Source organism: Camponotus vicinus, unplaced genomic scaffold (assembly GCF_025532165.1).
Source record: "Camponotus vicinus isolate PSW18456_S1 unplaced genomic scaffold, iyCamVici1.0 SCAF_12, whole genome shotgun sequence".
Lineage (NCBI taxonomy): Eukaryota > Metazoa > Arthropoda > Insecta > Hymenoptera > Formicidae > Camponotus > Camponotus vicinus.
The window spans coordinates 11,341,855-11,366,154 of NW_028141948.1; the positions used below are offsets into that span (position 1 = coordinate 11,341,855).

At 27.6% G+C, this 24,300-nt stretch overlaps 1 protein-coding gene across 3 annotated transcripts in view; it reads left to right on the forward strand.

Moving 5' to 3' along the window:
* The window catches only part of Dop2r (dopamine D2-like receptor), a 213,744-nt gene that overhangs the window by 174,745 nt on the left and 14,699 nt on the right, over window positions 1-24,300 (forward strand). For all 3 annotated transcript variants that reach the window (XM_083085606.1, XM_083085607.1, XM_083085608.1), the window contains exons 3-5: window positions 19,743-19,852; window positions 21,092-21,344; window positions 23,674-23,774. In XM_083085606.1, coding sequence (XP_082941732.1) covers window positions 19,743-19,852; window positions 21,092-21,344; window positions 23,674-23,774 — 464 coding nt within the window. The remainder of the gene's footprint in view (window positions 1-19,742; window positions 19,853-21,091; window positions 21,345-23,673; window positions 23,775-24,300) is intronic.

Genomic DNA, 24,300 nt, shown 5'->3' on the forward strand with positions numbered 1-24,300 from the left:
TCTGGAGGTTTCGTAAAAATCACGGAGATTTTGATTTACACACTATGTGGAAACAGATATATTTAGACTGTATTTTTACTTTAATGTTTGACATTTAGAATAAATACGTAGTCTATATTTTTGGGGGAAAGAGGAAGAAAAATTACATTAGTATGTATTTTTCTTCCTCTATTCTTTACATTTTAAAATAACATACTATTATATTAAATAATACATTAATAGACATTGCATTTCCAAAGTTTATTAGCATTATTCTCTAATTATAAATTTACATGCATACTATCTCAGGAATGGGTTTAGGTTGCACTAGATTCTATTCACGTATATATATATATTGATAGAGTGTATTTCATCCTTTGTGCGATACATGGTATCATAGTTTGAATTGCGTGAGAAGGATATGTGCTTTAGTTTGATATTACCCTCTCTATGTTCTATGAAATGAGTAGGTATACACATACACGCATGGATGCTGATAACGAAATTACTGATGCGTCTTAGCTTATAATAAGATGCAGGAGGACGCGAGACGATGTTTAGAGATCCTTTGAAAAGATACGTCGATGCTTCGTAATGGAATATCCAAAAGGAGAGATCTAAGAATTCTACATTCCACCGTTTACTAAGTCGTTCAATCGAATCGTCGGAGAAAGTTCGAGCGGAACTAGTTTGATGAAAGCGGAAATTGATGCGTCAGAGAAAGCTCTGATGATCTTTGTAGTGAAGTCAAGCATCCACACAAATCCTATTCAGCTTATCGATCTATCCAATTTACGAGTAATATTTAAATCGTGGATATATTTTATAAACCAATTGGATTAATTTTGTGGGCGAATTTTCGTTATTATAGATTATGATGAAACAAATAATTCATACGTACATATTTTTCTTTACATCATTTTTAAATCAACAGGACAAAATGCATATTCTATAAGAATATACATTGGCGTTTAAGTACTTTACTCGTTTTTGAACGTTAAATATTTTACAAGAAAAGAAAAGGAAAAACAGATTAAAAATTAATACAAAGAATAAATATCATTAAATATTATATGAATAATAAAAAAACTTTTTTTAAGAATAATACTAAATTTAATTGGTAGGAATTATTTCATGGAATCTATCAATTATTTTGCTACAATAATTAATTATTTGTTATATATTGAACAGCAAAATGTTTGTTATTAATAAACTGTTTCGATTTGGCAACAAATTAAATTTGTTTTAACAGTCCTTCAATTGATATTTCTATCAAGATTACTCATGATCAAGATTTTTCAACAGAACAGATTGTATTGTAATATTAAATAATTAATTGTAATAACAAAGTTTGATTGCTTTTAAATTGTTCGAAAATGTAATAATGGTTTTACTGCGATAGAAAGCTCCTTTTTTAGCGTATACTATACACCACATTGAATAATAGATTTAAATTGATTGGTTATTATTGTTTGCGTCATGTTAACAAGAGAGTGTTGGAGTAGAAAGCTTGAACTGTTTGTATATACACTGTTATGAAAATTTCAAACGTCGTGACGCACTATTTAACAGACAGTACACCATAAATGCTGAAATACACATTGCGAACATACGTGTCTCCTTTGAAATGCACAAGAAAGCTCATTGCTAACTCTATGAGTTCCTTTTGCAAGCTCTTGACTCTCAAATGCAACTAAGAGGATGCTTGCTTTCTGTTCACTTTACATTAAATGAACGCTTGACAGAATGACGAATTTCTCGAGCAAGAAATTCTACCATTACATCTTATAATAGAAGTTTAATTAGTATATTGTATATATAAAATTATAACTGTGTAGCGTTATTATAAAAATGATAATATTAATAAATTTGAATAAAAATTTAAATAAATTAATAAATTTGAATTTAGATTAATTATTAATTATCCGCACACAATTATTTTGTATGCTAAATAAAATATTAGCATTCATTACAAATGGATATATAAATTGTTTTTGTTTTCTATAAATTTTTATAAATCGAAGCAATTATTGGGATTAAATTTATTTAATATTTGATATATTATTATCTTCTCTCTCAAACACATCTCAATACATACAAACGCATACAATATATTTAATAATTTTATTTAAAAATTCTCTCTTATTTAAAAACTTTAACATTAAAAACTTTAACATTTCATTAAAAACTTCAACTTTAATTTCTCCAATTTTATTTAAATAAATATTACTAGACAAACACAAATAGAAGATTGCATCCTATTGCTTTATGATTGTATGCTTGTCGGGAGGTATATCCTGTTCACTGGTTACTCTGTACAGTGTTTGATTTGAATTCACCGATTACGTTGGATCGAGGAAACCCCCGGGGCGGTTTCTCATAACATGTTCCAAGTTAAAGGGATGTATATTATATCGTGTGATGTCTTCAATAATCAGTTTGAAAGCGTATAATTAGCATATATAACTCTGTCTTGCTACTAGATCTTAGCTAAAAATAAAGTAAAATAGTAAGCAGAAAATAATATCTATAAATATATCTCTAATTCTTGTACAGATTATTAAGTAGTGATTTTTATTCACAATTAGGTAAATACTTGCAATCGCGTTTTGTCGATACGTTGTAAATATAAATCATATAAAATATACTTTTTTAATAATAAGCTTATATCTTTCTTCTTTTACAAATAGAGAAAATGCATTTGAATAAAATATAAGATTGTTATATAATATGATATGTTCTCTTAATTGGTGTCAGTATTGTATTATCATTTTTTTATAAAATGGTTTTTCAATTATAATTATAGCATTAACTTTACTGAGGAAAATCAATTAATCATACTGATTAATTTTTCAACGAAATCTTACTTATTTTACCATAACTAACGAAACAAAACGATAGATATATACACATACATCAATAGTTTTATTTTTTTATCTCTCTTACCATTTCATTTTATGATTAGATAAAGTAACACATAATTTTAGTAAGAATTTAATTATATATGTGTATATATATTTAATTTAATTATATTTAATAATTATATCGTTAGAATTTAGAGAATCCGGCTTTAATAAACTGCAATATCTGTGATAGCTAATTGCGCCCCGGAAACTTAACATCTGACTCTCAAGAAAGTTTGTTTTACAGTAAACAAGTATTCTACGAGAACATGCACCAACGCCTTCAATATGTGCATCAAATTTCCGCACCAGAGACTTAATCAGTTCTAAGTATCCTTACGGAAAGTAGGATATGCACATACTGCATATTAAGACAATCCGCTTATATGCAAAAAGAAAATTTTCTGTTTTCACGCTTGTTTCGATTTTTTTTTGTCATCCGAATTTGAATTCTTCGTTATGGAGAGCGGAAGGAGCAACTAGAGATATATGAATGAAGAAGTAAGAAAGTATTGCATTATTTTCGAATTATTCATCAAAAATGCTTCCGACGTGTTAAAGGGATTCGTGGCTATTCGATATTCTTCAGCCGACCTTGTTCAAATATATTGTACATTATAGTGACGTAGTGAGGGTCCGGTGAGATCCTGGCACGGACAAATGAGGATCTTTCAGCTGTCACTCCGTGTGACGAAGGTTTCAATCATTAGCGATTGTCTCTTAAATAGGTCTTTTATTATATGTATATAATCGCATGTTTATAATGTTACGGCTTTTATAATATTATCAGCGTATTATGCTTCGTGTACTGAAAACAAAGATACTGCGGACGAATTCTCAGCAAAATTGCGGTAAACGATGAACTTGTACTTCTTTTTGGAGTTTCGTGCCATAATATGTATATAATGCGCGTTCCATGCTTAAAAAATTAAAGTAGAAGCAAATGTAGTAGAATGTTATTAAAAATTTTAAATACCATACATACGGGATATAATATGGCAAACGGCTGCATGTTATTCAAAATTGTTCTTTTGAAAAAAAGCAAGAAAGAAAATAATAACAAAATATCTAAAGATAAAAAAAGAGCTTCTTACTTTATATATATATATATATATATATATATATATATATATATATATATATATTCTATTTAAATTAAAAATTTTTGTTGCAGGATTAGGATAATATCCAATCGTAATAAAATGGTATCGAGTAATTAAATAATTTTACAATAATATCAAATAATTCTAAAATATATCGGAGGATTTTTTAAACATTAGAATTTTGACATCCAAACATCAGATAATTTTCATTTAAAGATATATATTTAATTTTCATTAATTTTTTTATTCAGCCAGTTATTTTTAATTAAAATATTACAATACTTAATATATAAAACTTGCTTGATTTTAATTATATTGAATTTTATTATTTGAAGATTTACAGTATAAAAACAAAATGGAAATTTAACATCAATTAACTAGCTGAGAGAGATTGATACAATCTTTTGTTGCAAGTTTTAAACGTATATCCTACTACATGCGAATATCGAATATGTGAATATCAAAATAAAGAGAGAAGGAAAGATAAATTATTTTTACAGTAATTTTTACAGTTATCTTTACAGTATGCAATTAAATGTGAAAATCGGATAATGTAGAAGGAGATTTAAAAAAATAAAGTCTAAATAAATCGAGAGGCTCCTGAAAATTGAATACATTAAACTAGCGGTTTCCAACTGGCAGTTTCAACAACTAAAGCTCACGTTCGATACAAACTGTCGGATACATACAGAGATTACCTTAATTTTGCACTTTCCATGGTGCTCAAGAGATTCTAGCTTAGTATCGTATCTCTTTTCTACAGAAAGAATGCAATCCGCATCTGCAACTAATGAAAATTCTCCAATACTAACTTTTGATTGATTTGTTTACGAAACTCATTTACTAGCAATAATAGAAGTCAAAATTAACGTGAACTTATTCTGTTTGATATATTTAATCTCTTTTACAACTACATGTGTGTGTGAATATATAATAGCAAATACATTGATTATATTATTAATATTATCAATTTAATAAATATGATATTAAGGCAGCAAAAACATAATTATTTATAACTATTCTTGTATTTCATAGTAACTTTAAATTTTAGAAGATATTAACATAATTAGAGGATATTAATTTAATTAAATTGCAATATATGTTATTGCTTTGATACTGTTTTTTTAAATATTAAATATTTTGTATACTATTATTTTTTTGTACATTGTGTACATCTTGTTAAAAAATACATCTTGATTTAAAAAATATATAAAAATATTTTATAAATAAATCTTATTGGATACAATAATAATAATTATTATTATTATGTTATTAGTTATAAGAATTTATTGCTGTCAGCGTGATCAGAAAAATTCTAACATCTCAAATGCCATCGATTACACGTCTCTATCACCACGATTTATCAGATCGCAACGATTACTCTTCGTAATAGTAATGCCAGATCGGTATTCGTGTTGAACTATGCTAGAGCTTCGTGACCGTCTAAATTTGTGCCAAGTTAACCAAAGTACCTCGACGTTTCCAGTCGCCCAGTCCACACCGTTTCCTGCTATCAGCTCTCTTCTCGCCTTACCACGTGCTACTAGGTGGATAGGTAAATTTAATCTGATCCCATCTCCAAGTCCTAACTGCGTATTCGAATCCCGTTGAGTTAGTCTGATCCGTCACCCGCGTTCCACGACACTCGTAGAAAGGACTACGGCGTGCAATTATTTGACTTATTTCGAGTTATCTCGTTTCTCATTGCGAAAATTAGAAAGCAGCTCTAGCGACGTCTCGCTGCATCAGATATTATAAGTTTGTCATGAAATCAGAAATGAATAACTGTTATATTATAATTATTAAAATCTTGAAATCACAAAAAATTATAAATAAAATCTTTTATTTCGAAAATAAAATACTTAATACATTGTACAATTAAATTGTATTAAATTAGTCAATAGATATATTTATATATGCAACTTATGTCTTATACCACAAGAATCGAATATATTTTCCATTATCCATTGTAAATTTGATTATTAGTAATATATTTTATGAAAGAAAGCAGGAAATAATTTTTTATTAAATTAGTTTTTTAGTTTCTTCAGGGAGATGAAAAAACTATTATAACATATTATTATTAAAAAAGATTGAAGAAAAAAATATGTGAAATCTTCTATAATCTTTATTACATCATATGGAAAATGATGTAACTATTTTTTATCTTGAAAAAAACTTTTATTTTTATAAAATACCTAGATAATATATATTAATTAAAATTCAGGTATAATATACATATGAAAATGACCAATTCACAGGAGTCATTTCATATAATTAATATTGGTGGTCGATTGTGACAATCTTACAATGCACCGTACTTGCACGATCTCTACGACTCACATATGCATTTCGTGACATCGCCAAAATTGGCACTGCTCTTGACAGATTTAACTTCGGCAAGTTTAACGACCATCATCATTTCGAGCCCGTTTGCATTATGCAATTTTCAATAGGAACGATATTTACTCTTCTACATACACTTTTGGCATACGATATGTATGCACGAAATATCTTCAGACGCAGAAGTATCCTCGTTTAAGCACTTTGCATATTTTACTGCACTTATCTGCAATCAACTCCTGGCAAAGTTTCCATTCGTCAAGTGGATATTGAGTCACTTCGCGCAGAAAATAAAGAATTCGTATAATAAACTTAATGAAAAAGAAAAAATTTAAAAGCTACCGTTACCCTAATCGTAAAAAAATTGATAAGACCAATCGCAGCAAAAAATGTATTATAATATGACTAGATATTTTTAATATTTTATTATTTTCCTACATTTTTTATTTTATTTAATCTTATCTTATTTATATAATATGGATATGTATATAATTATATTTATATGCATTTATTTTTTATTTATATTTATATATTTACATGATTGTTAAAAATTTAATTTTTCATTCTTTTATCTATCTCTTAAATTTTCTAATATTTTATTTGTATAATATTTTTTACAAGCTTAAAAAATTATATAATTCTAAAAGAATAAATAATATTACAATTATATCAAATAACTCTGATTTAATAAGTTCATGCTATTTTATATTGATGATTTAGAACTGCTTTTAATGACAGAAATCAGAAAATATATCGATTATTTAGATCGTCATAAAGTTAATTTGTGAGTATTTTGACTACTAGACTATTTTCGATTCTGGTAGTTTAAAGAATATCGAACACAGTTAAAAAATATCGAATTATAATTTACAAAGAAATAAAGAACGCAAAGCAAAAACGAGAAATCCGTACATCCCGTTCGCTTATAATATAAGAATCATTAGCAAAGATTACTATAATCTTGGAAACTCATTCTATACAGCTTTCCGCGCCCATCCGTTAAAATGTCACAAATGATTTGAGGATATAAAATTCACCATCATTCCGCTTAATGGCTTTTTAATGTCGTTCTCGGCATTTTTGATGGCGATAACGATTACATCGTCAGACTGTTGATTACTTTAATAATGTCATAAAAACTCTTATTTCTTCATAATTTTTAATGAGGCTCTTTATTCTTGAATCCACACTAAAGCAAGACATATTAATTAAGTCCTCAAGAAATAAAGACTGTTTTTTTTCTTGTTAATTTCGGAGAATAATATAACATATATTATTTCCCTATATTTATTCTAAAACAAATATAAGCATATTATAAAATTATTACATCTGTTCGTATTGAGATTTTTAACATCAATATACAATTACTAATAAGATACAATTCACATGTATTCACAAAATGAAAAGCAAATTATTTCTCCTAATCTTCTTGCTTAATAAATTGTAAATATTTTATATTTATTATATTTTATATTTATTTTTCTTTGTTATAAAAACATAAAAAAAAAGTTTTATGCACACACATGCATTTATGAAGAAGCCAACTTTAACAGCCTCATATTCTGGCAACAGTATATGTAGTTTTACATTGTTCTTACATTTGACTTGTGGTATATTTTTCTGTACGAAACGAGATTACAAGATGAAATGCATCATTCGCATTGCATCAACTTGCATCACATTTCTCTACTAACATAATAGATACAACGCATAAAATTCTTATTCAACTGAAACTACTATATTATGTATCTCCGGATGTTTATGTATCATCTAGGTAAAAGGCGCATGCTTTAAAGCATGCTAGATCGAGTAAGAAGCAAGAAGACAAAAATGAGAAAATAAGCAGCATCCCTTTAAGAACTCGTAGTATCTATCAATCATCGGTAAGTATGAAAGTAATTAATTTTCCACACATCGAAAAGCCAAAGAGTAATTTCAATCATCCTCGATCGATCATCCCTGCGCAACTAGTTCTACCTTAATGATGCCATTTCCCTCATCTCTCGTTCTTCTTCCTACCAATATTACCTACCTACATCCCAACAATCTTGATTGATTCTTGAAATGCTTGCACGAAAAGATCTCATTCACCTATAGGACAGATTCTCGTACCCCTTATCGCTTTTGGCTTCGAGACTTCTATTTCGCTTCTGATTCTTCATCTTTCGCTCTCCTTCTACGTTCTTCGGCCTCTTAGTATCTTCATCCATAGGTTTAACTTTGGTGAATATATCAATTCCAAATCAATTTTACCAACAGCCTTCGTACTTCACCCTCCTATCTCACCGTCGTCGCATCATTGAATTACAAGAATCGCTTCGAGTACTGCAGTCGCTCGATACGGGAATTAATGGAAGCGCCGTTACCCATTTAAGTGCTCGATATGATAGCCGACGTCGAATGGAAAATACAGTCGCTAGAAAACTATACGCCTTTGACATATATCGATGATCCATCTTGCCGTTTTAGTATTTGCCATTATTCCTCGGGTGACAATACGCTGTCATAGTGTCGAGTTACTTCTCGAATGACATAAAAAGCATGTTCACATGTTTAATATTGCGATACGATTCTTTTTCCCTCTCTTTGTCTTTCTCTCTTTCACTGTAACAGAAATAAATTTCCGATTTAATACAGCTGCGAGAGTTATATGAACAAAATAGAAATATGTAATAATAAAGTGCTTTTAGTATAATATAATATTTAGTATAATATTTACTGTTTCCACTATATTTATTTATATGGTTTAATTAATTTTTTAATTTACTAACTTTTATTCTTGTTAGAATTATCATATTAAAACTTTTTATAGGCACAAAAAAAATTACTATATTTAAAAATTTATTTTAATTGCTTTACTCCATCACGCGTGCGCACGCGTATTTAGAGTTGAAATATTTTACGTAAATCCGTTAATAAAGTCGACAGTGTCAAGTGTTACACCTAGATAAGGGAATAAAATTATTTGAAATCTATACATATGTACTTCGGAAAAATTTATGATGCAAAAATCCTATCATATTTATCGTAAGTTATCGGATATTTCATGATCGTGTACAAAAAAGATAATGTGTGTGTATAAATATATTGATTGTGTGTATAAATATATTGATTGATTGATTGATTAATATATCGAAAATTCAAAGTTAAATTGAAAAATGTTATTAATTCTTCTATTGCAAATCTTCCACTAATAAATTCTAAATATACGATCCTCTCAGTAGAAATTAATTGCATTTTCGAGATAATCCATCAAATCAAGATAAGTCGTCATAGTGCTTATCATCGAATAGAATCAATGCAAACTAATTTAGTGTCCAAACCTATATGCTGTGACCGATTGAAACCAATCGCGTCTTTATGCATATATTATATATATGTATATAATTTTCTATATATTGTATATTGTATCTATTACATATAAATTTTATTTTGATATGAATAAATTTACAATTTTGATATAAAACAAGAATCTCTCCTATTAAATCTTTTCTATCTAAGAAAGAGAGATTCTTTTACAAGAATCTCTCCTATTTAATCTCTTCTATCTAAGAAAGAGAGATTCTCCTACTATATCTAATAAAACTACTAGAGTCTAATAAACTATTCTTACTAAATACAAGGATCTAATAAGATGTTCACTTAATTACACAATGATCAGAGTTTGCGTTATAGAAAGTAAAATTTGCAAAATATATTTCAGTTTGCAAATTATTTAAGTTACAACGTATGTGTAATAAAATTTATTGTTTATTTAATTGGCGTGAAAAGCAGCAATATAATTAACAAAATTGTGAGCATAATACTTAATCTTTTCTAATATGTATATTTCAAGATAGAATTTTTAAATGTAATGCATAGGTAAATAATACTTTGCGTGTACGTAATTCTAGCATCATTGTACGCTAGAGATTTTCGACATTGATACTCAGCTATAGTCTCATAGTCCGTGTCTCGTATATGGCGACTATTCTGTATATATTTCACATCGGTCGATCGTGTTATGTACGACAATCGAGTACATTACGTCGAGTGCATTAAAGTGAATATACGACGATGTGTAATAAATGCATCCCCTTTTCGCGGCAAGAATTCGTTGCCACTTACACGATGCTCTTTATGTCCTTCTGTCAATGTATAATTTTTTACCTTTCCACCAATATATAAGAATATCTGCGTATTTTCAACGTTACATCCGATGTAATACATTGCGATAATTTCTTTCTAATAGCTGGTGGCATCGAATATTCTTTCCTGTTATATCTTAAAAGATTTTCGAACACAAAGACCCTTTATGTTTTTTGTTTTTCAGATAGAGAACATAAAAATATTTAACATAATAATTTTTAACATTCATTCGTGTCCGTTCATTGACAGAAAGATATGTGGTCACATTATCGTGATCTAACCATAAGTACACCAAGAATGTCGTTAATTAATAGCTGCCAAATTGATAACCGACTCGTATGCGGATTGTCGTCTGCTATATTCGTCACAAGCATCCTGTGTGGCTTAATGTTCCATTGTTCGGTGTACGCTATTGCTAACCATCCATTATTGTCCACTTTGTGCGGCGCGTATCACATTCGCTCCCCCAAGAGATAGGTCGTTCTGCGCGACTAGTATAATATCCGGATCTCGATGAAATATTGGGCTTATTTTTCAAGTCAGATGGTTTAATGTAGAATGAATCACAAAGATAATTTTAACAAATATTACATCATTATGTTAGTCTCTAAAGAAATTATTAGCTCTTATAACATATTTATTAAATTTTATAACATATTTATTAAATATTTGATTTTAATGGTTTTATATGTCTCATTATTGAAAGAAATATCATTATTGCGGAGATGTGCTTGATAGTAACAGGTAATATTATTAGCAAGAACATTTGAATCAGCGTTCTCAGCAACATAATGAAATTTAATTGATATTGCAGGAGATGACACATATCTAACGTTAGTCAAGCACATGAATTTCTCGTGTTACCTTCCTGTCTAATTACATCACTATGCACGATGGCCACAAGTGGCATGATCACAAATATGCACGTTACGCGGGTTCGATCGAAAGTGCCATTATCCATGATCCTATCATGATCAAGTTATACAGAATTTATTACAGAATTTCGAGTTTATGTAAAATGTATGCAATGTAATTACAAATTTTGATTATATTTGCTAATGCAAAAGAATTATAAATTTTTTCTCTTTAAAAAATTACTTTAAATAATAATAATTGTAGAATATTACAATGTACAATATTATTATAAAAAATTTAGCAATTTTAATCTTATATTACTTTACTTGACATAAACTGTAAAATTAAAGCACATGTATATACGTATGTAATAAATTCAAAGTCTGTAAATATATTTTTTAACGTTTCATATATTCAAATGATCTGCATTTACACATGACTTATTTTAAATACATTACATTATACATTGTGGTGGATAGAATGTAAACTTCTATTAGCAAGATTTTTTAAAATAATACTTTTATTCATAATATTATTATCATGATGCTTACTTTTTAATAGAAAAAATTACATATTACTTTTTGTAATTTATATTTATATACATTCATCTAAAATATTAAAAAATTGTGCATATCTTAACCCATCTTCCATCTTTAAAATTAAAATTTTGCAAATAAATAAACTAATCTTAATGATTTTTTAGAAATATAAATAGATCTTTTTTAAAAATTATAATTTTCTTAAAGATTTTTAATTAGCTGTAGAGATAACTCTCATGCACAGAAGAAAGAGAAATTGCCTAATCTTCTTTCACGAGAGGATGATACAATATTCTATACTTCTTTGAACAATTAATATTTAATATTTATATAATTATTACCAGTTGTGATCCTAAATTAAAATTATTCTTCGTATCATTAAACTCAATACTTTTTTAGAGCCATTAAAACATTAATATGTTTGCGTTTTTCGTATTAGTTAGACTCCAACATATAAACATCATATAATTTCTACTGAACGCAATAACAGCAATATCGCGTAATAACGATATTCCTTCCGAGATAACAATATATTGAAGGAAGCGTCATCTTGTTAAGCGAAACACTCGTTCATCTGCATCTCTCCTTCTCAAGTGATTTATATCAGCGCACTTTCTAGATAGATACAAGTTAGTTAACGACAAGTAATGCAATTAATATGATATATCTATTTCACCGTATGAACTTCTGAAACTCATTCATTTTAACATTGTAACATTCGACACTTTTGATACAAATTGTAGTTTAATTGCCATACTCAAATGATGATTGTTATATATTGCATTGAACAACTTGAGCAGATCCTATAAAGTGAGAACGTTTTAAAGCGAAGAATCTGGATTTTGTGAAAGCTCTGCTACAGTTTATTGATTATATATAACGTTACACTTGACTTGAGTATTTACATATCAATCGTAATTCAAGAAATATTCTAACAACTTAATATAATCTTATGTTTTAAAATTCAAACTAGAGCTACAACAATTTATTCCTGTATATCAATAATTAATGATAACAAATATATTTTTAACGCAATGTAAAATTCGTAATACAAATTGTACTAATATGGATTAAAATATCTAATATCAGATTATTAAATAATATATGTGTTAATATATATAAATAATATATAGTTCGAGAAAATTGTATTTAAATTTGCAGTAATTGTAAATTTAAGGTATATACGAAAAACACATTAAATTAATATAAATCACAACTATATATCAATACCATATTATTTATACTATTTAATACCGTTTAGAATACACTTACTAGAACATACTTTAAGTAGTTGAAATATAGTCTATTTGTTTTAAACCATTTATTCGAAAACCAATTAGTAATCAGTTTGTATAACATGAAAGTTATTTATATAATGGGAAATTGATTCCACTATATTTAAAAACATTTAGGTGTTGTAAAAATATATATCGCAAAAAACATACAAGTTTTTCGCGTTTTGTTTTATAACAAAGAGAATTGTGCAGGATTTGTATAATATGTCAGAATAAAAGAGAATTGTGTTAACAGTTAAAAACCTCAGGTAAATATCTCTGACATAATTTAACGATATAAATAAAAAAAATATTGCTTTCATATTGAATCTGTATGAGAATCAATGTAATTATAACAGTGATTTTTTTTCTTTTACTTTACATATAAATATAATAAACTTTACATATAAATATGTATTTGCTACTTTGATATCAAAATTACATTAGATATAAAATAATTTAGAAATATTTGAATATGCTAAAACTAAAAATAATAATATCAGATTGCATTGAACATTGTACACAACTTTGTTTATTTACATTCTATTCAATGAAACTGTTTCACAATAATTGCTAAATTATGAAAGTGTCAAGACCTGTCACGTGTTAAAATACATATGTCTAAATTATCTTGAGTAAGCTTTCCATTATTTTTTTTAAAAGCGTGTGTAATAATTTAATTGCATTTTTTTCTTTTAAATGTGACTACTAAATATATTTTACTAAAAATATTTTCTCTTCAGACTATAATCTAAAATACTAAAATTCTTAGCTTATTTATTGTTTTTTTCTTTTTTGTTTTAATTAACGTTTTTAGTTTAATTATTTTTCTATCTTAATTTTCTATCTTATTATATTGACTTTTCTTTTTATCATTAGTTTTTAACGTATTTAATTTATATGAAAAATGCTTTTAATATAATTTTACGAGCCTTAGAAAATTGCTTTTCTAAGAGAAAAAAGATTTATATGTTACCTATTATAGTTAAGTCGCGATACCATATTAGAGAAATTTTTATGACAGTAAACCACATTCTTGTTAAAATTAATGCGACATAAAGTTTGAAAATGTGATGAATCTCACGTGAACTTTAAAGCGTCAACGCAGGCGAGCGATTTTGACACATCGAATGAAATGCGCTTAAATTACTTTGGCCTAGATGCTCCATTGACATTTTGGCCGCGATTCAACTTCGAACGAGGACACACCGCGACATCCGGCTGCCTAGCCATGTTGGGATTTAAATGGCGGTAGGGCTAATTAATAGCACGCCATTGGAAATTTATTACGTCAATGGTTATGTTTCAAAGAAGCACGCTCGCTCGTAACGGCCGTCGTTGACAAACTTAACAAACTGCCGTTGACAAAAGGGACTCGCATTTCAAGTGCGGCGACGACGAACAAAGTTACAAACTGGCGAAACTTCATGCTGACGAAGCCGCAAATACTTTCGTTGGCGTGTAACAAAAAAAGTTTAATTTTGCGAGCTCACCGAAACAAAATTTGCGGCGGTTGAGAAGTTCTTCTCGCCGAGGTACTTCTAAAGAGCTACGTTAAATTCGTTGTGTTTTTTTTGTTACAAGCGTTGCGCGCAAAACCAAGCATACATCGTCGGGGCGGTAAAATTTTCGTGGTTCTTTAAAGAACGTTTTCACATTTTTTTATGAACTTGCATTCTTAAGTCACATCATCACTTACATGTTTCTTTCGTAATTACAATGTTATATGCATTTTAATTTTTAATTATAACATGTATAAATTATAAATGCAATTAAACAATAATAGTATAAATTAATCTAGTGTAATAATTTATGTACACATGAAAAGGAGCAATAATTTATATAATCTGCGAAATCTATTTTGATTTTCTTTCTTTCTTTCTTGAGTAGCTAATGTCTATTAGAAACAAATGTAATACTTGCATAAAAAATCGTCAAATAATAATGATTAATAGTTTATTATCTTCTTTTAAAAGGAAAATATTTGTGTTATTTTATTCTGTTTCAACTTTTATATAAAATACATGGAAACATTTTTGAAGATAATCAAAATGTGAATATATATATTTAAAATTACATTAATACATACATTTCTGTTATTATTATATTATTTCTACTATTATTCTACTATGTATTATTATATAAAGAGAGAATTGCGATATTTCCTCTTTACATTATTCCAAACATATGTAATTTTCTTGTAATACGTCGGTTAAATATTTGGCTTTTATATCTTTTTATAATTTTTTGCCTACATATCTGTGTATGTACGAGGTCTCGTTATTATAAATTAATGATACCACGAGGGATACAGTTCGTATTCCATATGGAAAAGAAAGTCTACGACGAATTTCGATTAAGTGTAGTAATGAGGAATGTGAAATATCCCTCGAGACATCATTATTTCTATCTTCCATATAAAACTGCATTCTGGGTATACCTCGTTATGTCTTTATCAGATAAGTTTACACACACATAGATACACACACACACACACACACATACACAATACATATTGTGTTACTTACTTTTTTAAAGCATTGCCATATTTTCATTTAATTATAATTGCTAAAAATTGACATAACATATTTGATTACATACACATGTTGTGTAATAATCAAAATACGTAACACATTTTTAAAATAATGTTTATAAATTTATCTCTGCCAAGAGAATAATAATATTAATATAGAAATTGAATAGATAAATCTAACAAATTCAATTTTGTAATCATTAATCTAGCAAAGCTACTAATATGCAAAAGTAATTATTAAAGAATAAAGCTATTATTTTGCAAATTTAATTGATAAAATAAAGATCTATATATTGAAGAGATAAATCGATCGAGACTTTCGTCGATGTAGAAGCGATTCACACAATAATTTGAAATTATGTGAGTAATTAAATGATTAATCACAGTAAATGGCATAATATGATATGGGGAAACAAGTTTTGTTGGGATCGCATGTAATTCGTAGCACGGCATCGCATGCGGTCGGCTCTTTCGTCATTGAAACTCTGACACGCTCATAAACACAGAGCTCATTCGCTCATAAACACCGCATGCTTATCGTGTAGGTCTGTTAGAACCCAATTATGGGTCCGATCGCAATCGAACGCCGCATTCGCTAAAAACATGCAGGAACTTGATCTTAAATGGAAATATACCGCTTTTACCGCAAACAGTGTAACGCTCCGATAGGGTGTGTAACAAGCAAAGTTACGGCAAAGAGGTAATAATTACTTTGTTGTACACCGTCGCGGAAATTTAGTTCCCGCTAGTTTTGAACACAAAATAGTACAGCAGATTTCCAATCGTTTATGATGATTAATGAAAAAATGAAATAAGAGAGAGAGAGAGAAGGAGAGAGAGAGAGAGAATTGAAATAAATGAAAATAAAAAATAATAGGATTAATACGAAATTCACTATTTGAGCAATAATATAAAAGAAATGTGTAGATGTATTATAAAATAATAATATAATATATATTTAATACATAGATATAAATAATAAAGTTACTTAAATTAATTCGATCTGTAATGTCCTAGTTTATAATAATTAATATTGTAAATATTATTAATTATTGATTAAACATTACTATAAATACAGAATGGAGTCTATATTTTTAGTTTATTAGAATAAACTTGTACTCGTTTATTTTAGAATAAAATTGTACAAAAGTATTTTTATTTGTTACAAATAATTGAAATAAAAAAGATATAAAGATATAAAGAAAAAAATAAAAATATTAAACGTGTTAAGTTATAACGTTTATTATTATTTTAACATCTATTATGAAAAAGTTGACAATAAACTTATTATTAATATCATTTTGTTTAACATAGAAAACTAACAAATACCGAAAACAATTAGATGCTAGAGAAGGATAAGGTCAACATCGTTTTATAATATATGTAATATATGTACAACAAGGTAATATAAGTTTCCGGAAAACTCATGAAAATAATAATAATAAACAGCTTGGAATATGGAATTCATGCGATTCATGCGTGTGCATTATGGCATGTGGGAATATACCTATATTAGACTCCGTACTAATGTATATCGTCGCGTACATACGCCCTTGTGTGCCGCGAAATATTATTCCATATTCACATGTGTGTGTTTACCGCGGGGCACATCCTGCGCTACACATATCTGTAACCGAGAGTTACAGAAGCGAAAATTTCCCGCTCTGTGTATGCCATGAAAGCGTAACGTGTTCATACTATTTTTCTATTCCTTTTACCAAGAAAAGAGACAACATTACGTGCACAGATTGCACATATTTAAAATGATAAATTAAATCCTTCTTTGTTCTTTGCTTGGGTTTTGATCCTTTACTCCTTTTACATGCCCTTTTCCACACATGTTCAGAACACGTAAGAGTTTCTAAGTACAATTTCATACTTCAAAGAAAGTAACCTTTTAAAATATTAGAAATTCTTTTAATGTATACTGTTATAAATATTTTTAATAAGCGTAAATATCTATTTAATAATTTTGCTTATTTGTAAATAAAATAAGTAGAGATCCATACAGTTATTTTTTAAAATCTTTTTACAAAATAAATAAAAGCATTAAATCAATGAGAAATTGCAAAAATATAATTTTCTTCGCACGTACTTTTGCACAAACTTATCGATTTCTGTACGTGCAATAGCGTACTAAGAAAAGATGATACAAATTCTTAACGTATATCCAACGGTCTTGTTAAAGAAATGATAGCCGAAAGAAGATCCGCATATGGAGTGATAAACATAGTCAAAACGATATTTCAGAATTTTTTAAATTGCGATTTCCGAACGCGAATTAAACAAAATATTTTCTATGAATAATATATACATTAAAAAATTTAGTAAAAAAGACATGTAATTAAATAAAAATTACTTTATTACTAAAATTTATTATTACTAAAATCAATAAATATGTAAAATTTAATACAATAATCACATCTTGCCAAAATTTTTCCATTATTTCATTGCATTTTTTCTATTATTCTATTTCTCTATTATTCTATTATTCCATTGAAGCTGCTCATTTAAACGTTTCGCGGATAAAGACTCTACAGAAATGAACGTGGCGACAGATATGTGACCGAGTGTTTCAAACAGGTTTCGACCGTAAGTTATTTCGCACACGAGACACGAACGTTGCAAATAAATCAAGATTCCTCCAGCTTCCGTTATAAAAGATGCTCGTAGGTGCGCCTTTTTGAATAAAAAAAGGAATAACGGCGCAAAATGGAGAAAAATCAGTGTAAGATGCTAAAAAAATAAAGCTCGCCTTTAGATCTATCGACTGGATATCCGGTTTGATTTATAAAAGAGAATTGAAGTAATTTTTTTGTCTTCTTATCGAGCGATTATTTTCTTTTAATAAATATGAAAAAGAGATGCGTCTTGTAATTACTCTCAAATAATGAAATTATGATATTTTATCTCGCTTTATCTATTTATATCTAATTTTTTAATACTTTATTTAATATTTTTTTGGTTTAAAATAATTATGATAAAAAGTAATGTACTATTAAATATTTTTTATTGTAAATGATTTAAAAAATTGTGTTATGTGAATGTTAAAAAAAATATATTATAAATTATCATGATTTAAAATTTATAGCTTCCCATTTTCTTCGGTCCAAACTTTACATATTTATATAAACAAATATAAATTTTCTGTAATTTAATATAATAGTAACTTTGCTTTTGCCATCGTATATACATTCCACATGAGAAAACTTCATGCGGGAAAATCGAGCCAGTCTTATCGTGGGATTTCGTGAAGCGCAACGTACAGAAAAGTTGAAATAAATAATCGCTATTGTAATATAGGCCGCAGCGATAAACCGCATTGCACATATTGTACCAACGCGCGATGTAATCGGAATGCAGCGAATCGTCCGCTTGAAAAATGCATCTGCTCCTCGTCTAAATTCGTTGGCAGCCGTGCACAATATTTGTCCAGTGATGTGCAAAATCGTGCACAACATATTATTGTTTTGTGAACATGACTTTCGGATAAGATTACTATGAGAAATATGAATGGGGAAGAATATTATCCAGAAATACACAAATGTACCAAAGCAGCTATTATAAGTTCAATTATTGGAACTATACTAAGATTATACAATATTGAATATGCATGAATTGAACACTGAATTTAAAAGTATATTCAATGATTATATAAATAGTAATTTACTATAATTTTTATTTATTTCAGCATTTCTTTTAAGTTTATTAATATCACATTATATTGAAAAGCTATACAAAATGTGTGTAAATTTAATATAAATAAATGATATGTACTTTTCATTATTTCAAGGATAATGAGGTAACATAATAAATCTGAATAATAATTATTATGTAATACATAACAGAGAAAGACTAGTCACTAGTTTTTAAGAATATGATATTTATAAATGATTATTATAATTATAAATGATATTTATAATATTATTTTCGATAAATGTTATAATATTTATTTTTATAATATAAGTATTTTTTACATAAAAATTTATCTCAGAATTTATAATTAAAATATTTCTTTTCGAGATTAATCTATTATAAATTAAAATTTTTTATATTTAATTAATTTTATTTATTTATTTTTGCAGGTAAACGGATCCTGGAGTTTACCTGGGTTTGTTTGTGATTTTTATATCGCAATGGATGTAACCTGCAGCACGAGCTCTATATTCAATCTCGTGGCTATTTCGATAGACAGGTAAACATTTTTCTTTTATTTATATTAAAATGAAAGGACCAGTGTAAAAATAATGTATATGTATATACACAATATTTTTACAGCGGTTTCATATATATATATATATATATATATATATATATATATATATATATATATATGAAACCTCTGTATATATATATATATATATATATATATATATATATATATATATATATATATATATATATATATATATATATATATATATATATATATATATATATACACACACACACACATACATATATGTATTTGGACGGAAAACTTTTTTCAAATAAAATTTTTGTTTCTTATAAATATTATTTTATATAGAAAAGCTCACATATTGCACACATATAAAGTATGCAAAATAAAAATATTCTATAGAAAACATAACGTTCTCTAAAATTCGTAATTTTTTAATTTATAAACAAAAAATACTTCTTTTAATTAAATTTTACATACGAAAACTAAAATAAATGCATCACATATGAGTCTAATGAATCAAAGGAATGAATTATAACAATACATTACAATTTTTTCACATTCGTTATTAAATTTCGATAGTAAAAGACATTAATGTATACTTTCACTTATTCTGGCAGTCCTAGAAGAATCACGTTAATTTCGGAAAAGTTTGGAAATCAGAAAAAAATGGAGTAGGTTGATTTGGTTTAATGCCTTGAATATAGATAAATCACGCCTACGCATGGAATGCAACTTATTCATAAGAGAATTAGATATACTAAATGTAAGGCATATTTAAAAATTTATAATTATGAAAAAATAATTAATAAAAAAAAAAAGATAATTCGTTTAAATCAATGTGCATATATAATACTTATACTTATATATATTATATTAATTTCTTATTAATATCTTCAAAAAATTGTAACTTTCTTTGCAGTAAATAAAATATATATATTACTGATTATATACAGGTATTACACATCATATATATTGTACATACACATTGATTGCTCAAAATTTAAGTATATTTTACTTCACACATATTTAAAATTTATGCAGAGATCTTATATTATTCTAAAAAAAATATCATTAAAAATAATAATTGTAATAATTACACGCAACAAATAGAACCGTTAATCGCATGAAATGCGAATTCTGAGAGACGGACGAGACAAGGATGTCGTTGGATCTGCGGACACGGTTTTACGACTATAATGTCCGTCGTATGCGAGGGAATTGCAACACACACGAACCGAATTTGAATTGCAGATACATAGCGGTGACCCAGCCGATAAAGTACGCGAAGCACAAGAACAATAGAAGAGTATGGTTGACGATACTGTTGGTCTGGGCGATATCGGCCGCGATCGGCAGCCCGATTGTCCTAGGCCTGAATAACACTCCCGACCGGATACCGGATCAATGTCTGTTCTACAATACGGATTTTATCATCTACTCGAGCTTGTCCAGCTTCTACATACCCTGCATCATTATGGTATTTCTCTACTATAATATATTCAAGGTGAGAAAGCGATCATCTTTTTTTTGCGCGCAAATATGTCATCGTGTGAAACCTGTATCTTTTCGCATATGTAAGAGCGAATTGAAGGATGTGTATACATGGTGTGATCAATATTTTGCGATCCGTATGTCAATACACATGACAGTTATATTCATCTTCAGATTCTCTATGAAATAAGAAAAATTTTTTTAAAGAGAAAGAGAGAGAGAAATTGAATTTCTTTCACAAAACCATGTTAGTATAAAAAAGTATACGTATATAATATATAAATTTTTTTTTCTCACGAAAGATATGAAGATATAAAATATGAAGATATAAGAAAGTCTTAGATGAAATTAGCCAGAACAAAATATAGAATCATTCAAAATTGCATATTATAAATTAAATAAAATATTATAACCGTTGTTGGTACATGATAGTAATCAACATAAACAACGTTTTAATACAACAATTAAAAATCTCTGCAATTTAATAATTAAAATTTTTTTATTTAAAAAACTCACCTTTCTCAAACGTAATTGTGATCAATAGTTATTACAATATATTTCACATCACTCTATCGAAAATCGATTGTGTAATTAAGTAAAATTGTAAATAAAATTTACAACTAAATTACATTTTATTTGCAATTAAATTATATTTGTGCTAAATTTTAAAATATAATACAATTGCGTTGCATAGCAATTGCACAAAGAGTGCGAGTGAAATTTATTTCAAAGATTCTGCTTCAAAAAGGAGTCTATAGCTGTCTTTGTAGTTGAATCGACGCACGCACGCGATGACAAGAAGACGCAAAAGAAATTATCTCTTGCTCGATTATAAAAGGGCAAAAATTTATTCTCGCTTCTTTTATCTCTGTGATTAGTTCAGGAACGTGAACTGATCGCAAAATTGGCTGCACCATGAAAGCTCTTATAAAGGCGAGTCCGTTGTCTTCGTAATTTAATTGTCACTTATACTCTGCGGCATCGCTAAAATTAATTCAGTTCTGTTATTGACAGAAAAATTTTTTAATTGCGCCTTGAAATTGTAGGATTGAAAAAAAATCATAATGTATAAAAATTGTAATATGTCATGTCAGAATATTTTATCTAGATTTATCGGAATTTTTTATCTAGATTATTGGACATGTCAGGATTATAATAATATAATCATTATATAATCATAATGTAACTGCGCGAAAATCTGTGTTTCAAAAATCAAATGCACACAAAAATGTAGAAATTAAAATATGGCTATATATAATATGTTATATAAACAAATTTATAAAATCAATTTTATTTGTCTATTGAACATTTCGTATTCGGTAACAATCAAATATTCAAATTTCATACTATTAATTTCGAGCGCAGATGTGTCGAACAAAGTGTCTTGTGGTTATACAGCGATTATTATATTGCGATTGATCATAAATAAGAGTAGTCAGATAATTTCCACGTTTAATGCGCATAGAACATTTCGATTGAACTGTTAATTTCATACTTGTGGCAATTATACGCGAACAATGCATGTGAAATGCCATAATAATATTGATACATGGCTTCTGTTTTCAATAATGTGACCACGTTATTTGTGCGATATGCACTATATATGCACTCACATGATATAAAACGCATCTTTGATAGTACCATTGTCATTTGCAAATTTTTAAGCTAAACTTTGGAATTTCTAAAGAATATAAAAGATAAATTTAAATAAAAAATAAACGTATTTGAAATTCCCTGAGTTTTTTCAGAAAAAAAATCTAGCGATATTTTATTAAAAGATAGAATTTTATATGCATCTCTCTTATTAATCTTATTATAAATTTATAATATAATAAATATGCATTATATGTTATAACAATTTATATGTTTATTAACTGTAATTTGAGCAATACTATAGTGTTATAGTATTATAGTATTATATAAAAAAAAGAATAAAATATAAGTTTAATTATATTTTTTTTTCGTCATAGTAATAATTATTTGAATTATAGAAGATTTATTTTTTTTAAATAATCACAAAAATGTTTTTTTAAATATATTATTGTAAAGGAAAATAGGTATCAAAAAATATTTATAACTCTTCTTTGAAACTTACAAGAGAAACTAAACTTTTGTCGATGCACCGAAATCAATAACAAAATATTATAATGCTTTTGCGGGGATTTCCTTTTGTAAAACTGTCGAAATAAATCTCGTTAACTGTAGATAGGTGCTCGATAACGCGTCTCAAATGTTATCTGCAAGAATCTCACGCAAAGATTTATGTTATACGTTTACGTCTTGCGTTTGCAACCCCTCGTCTGATTTATATCGCAATGTAGGTTTTCAATTGATCGTTTCAGGCTCTGCGAAACAGAGCAAGAAGGGCACGTGCTAGCAGGAAACCAAATCTAGGCGATATAAAACCGGGAAGTATTATCGAAAATATCGCACATACGCGTAGGTGAGTAAAACTTGATTGTAAAACACACTTTAATAAATTAAATATTTATTACCTTGTTATACTGTAAAAGTTACAGCAGGATCGATTCTCGCAATTTTATTCCAAATGTGCTCTATAATTAATAATATGGATATTTGATTTTGCAATTAAATGTTCTTTATTCAAAACTGAAAAGGGGGGAAGAAAGAGAAAGGGAGAGAAAACATTAAGATTGGACTTTTAAAATTAAATTTGACTTTGAGATTGCTTTTATAATGATGTTAAACATTTAAACATAACTCGTATTAATTTGAAAGGTATCTTTTATTTATTATATATATGTGAAAAATATATCAGCTACTATACTATATTTATGCTGTATCTTTTACATCTTTAATAAAACTGCTGTTTTGCATGTGACGCATGTAAATACATACATTCATACATACATATATACATATATACATACATATCGTCTGCTTTCTTTTTCTGATATATTTTTGTTTTCACGTGACTTTATAAAAAACGAATGCAGTCTTAATATAGT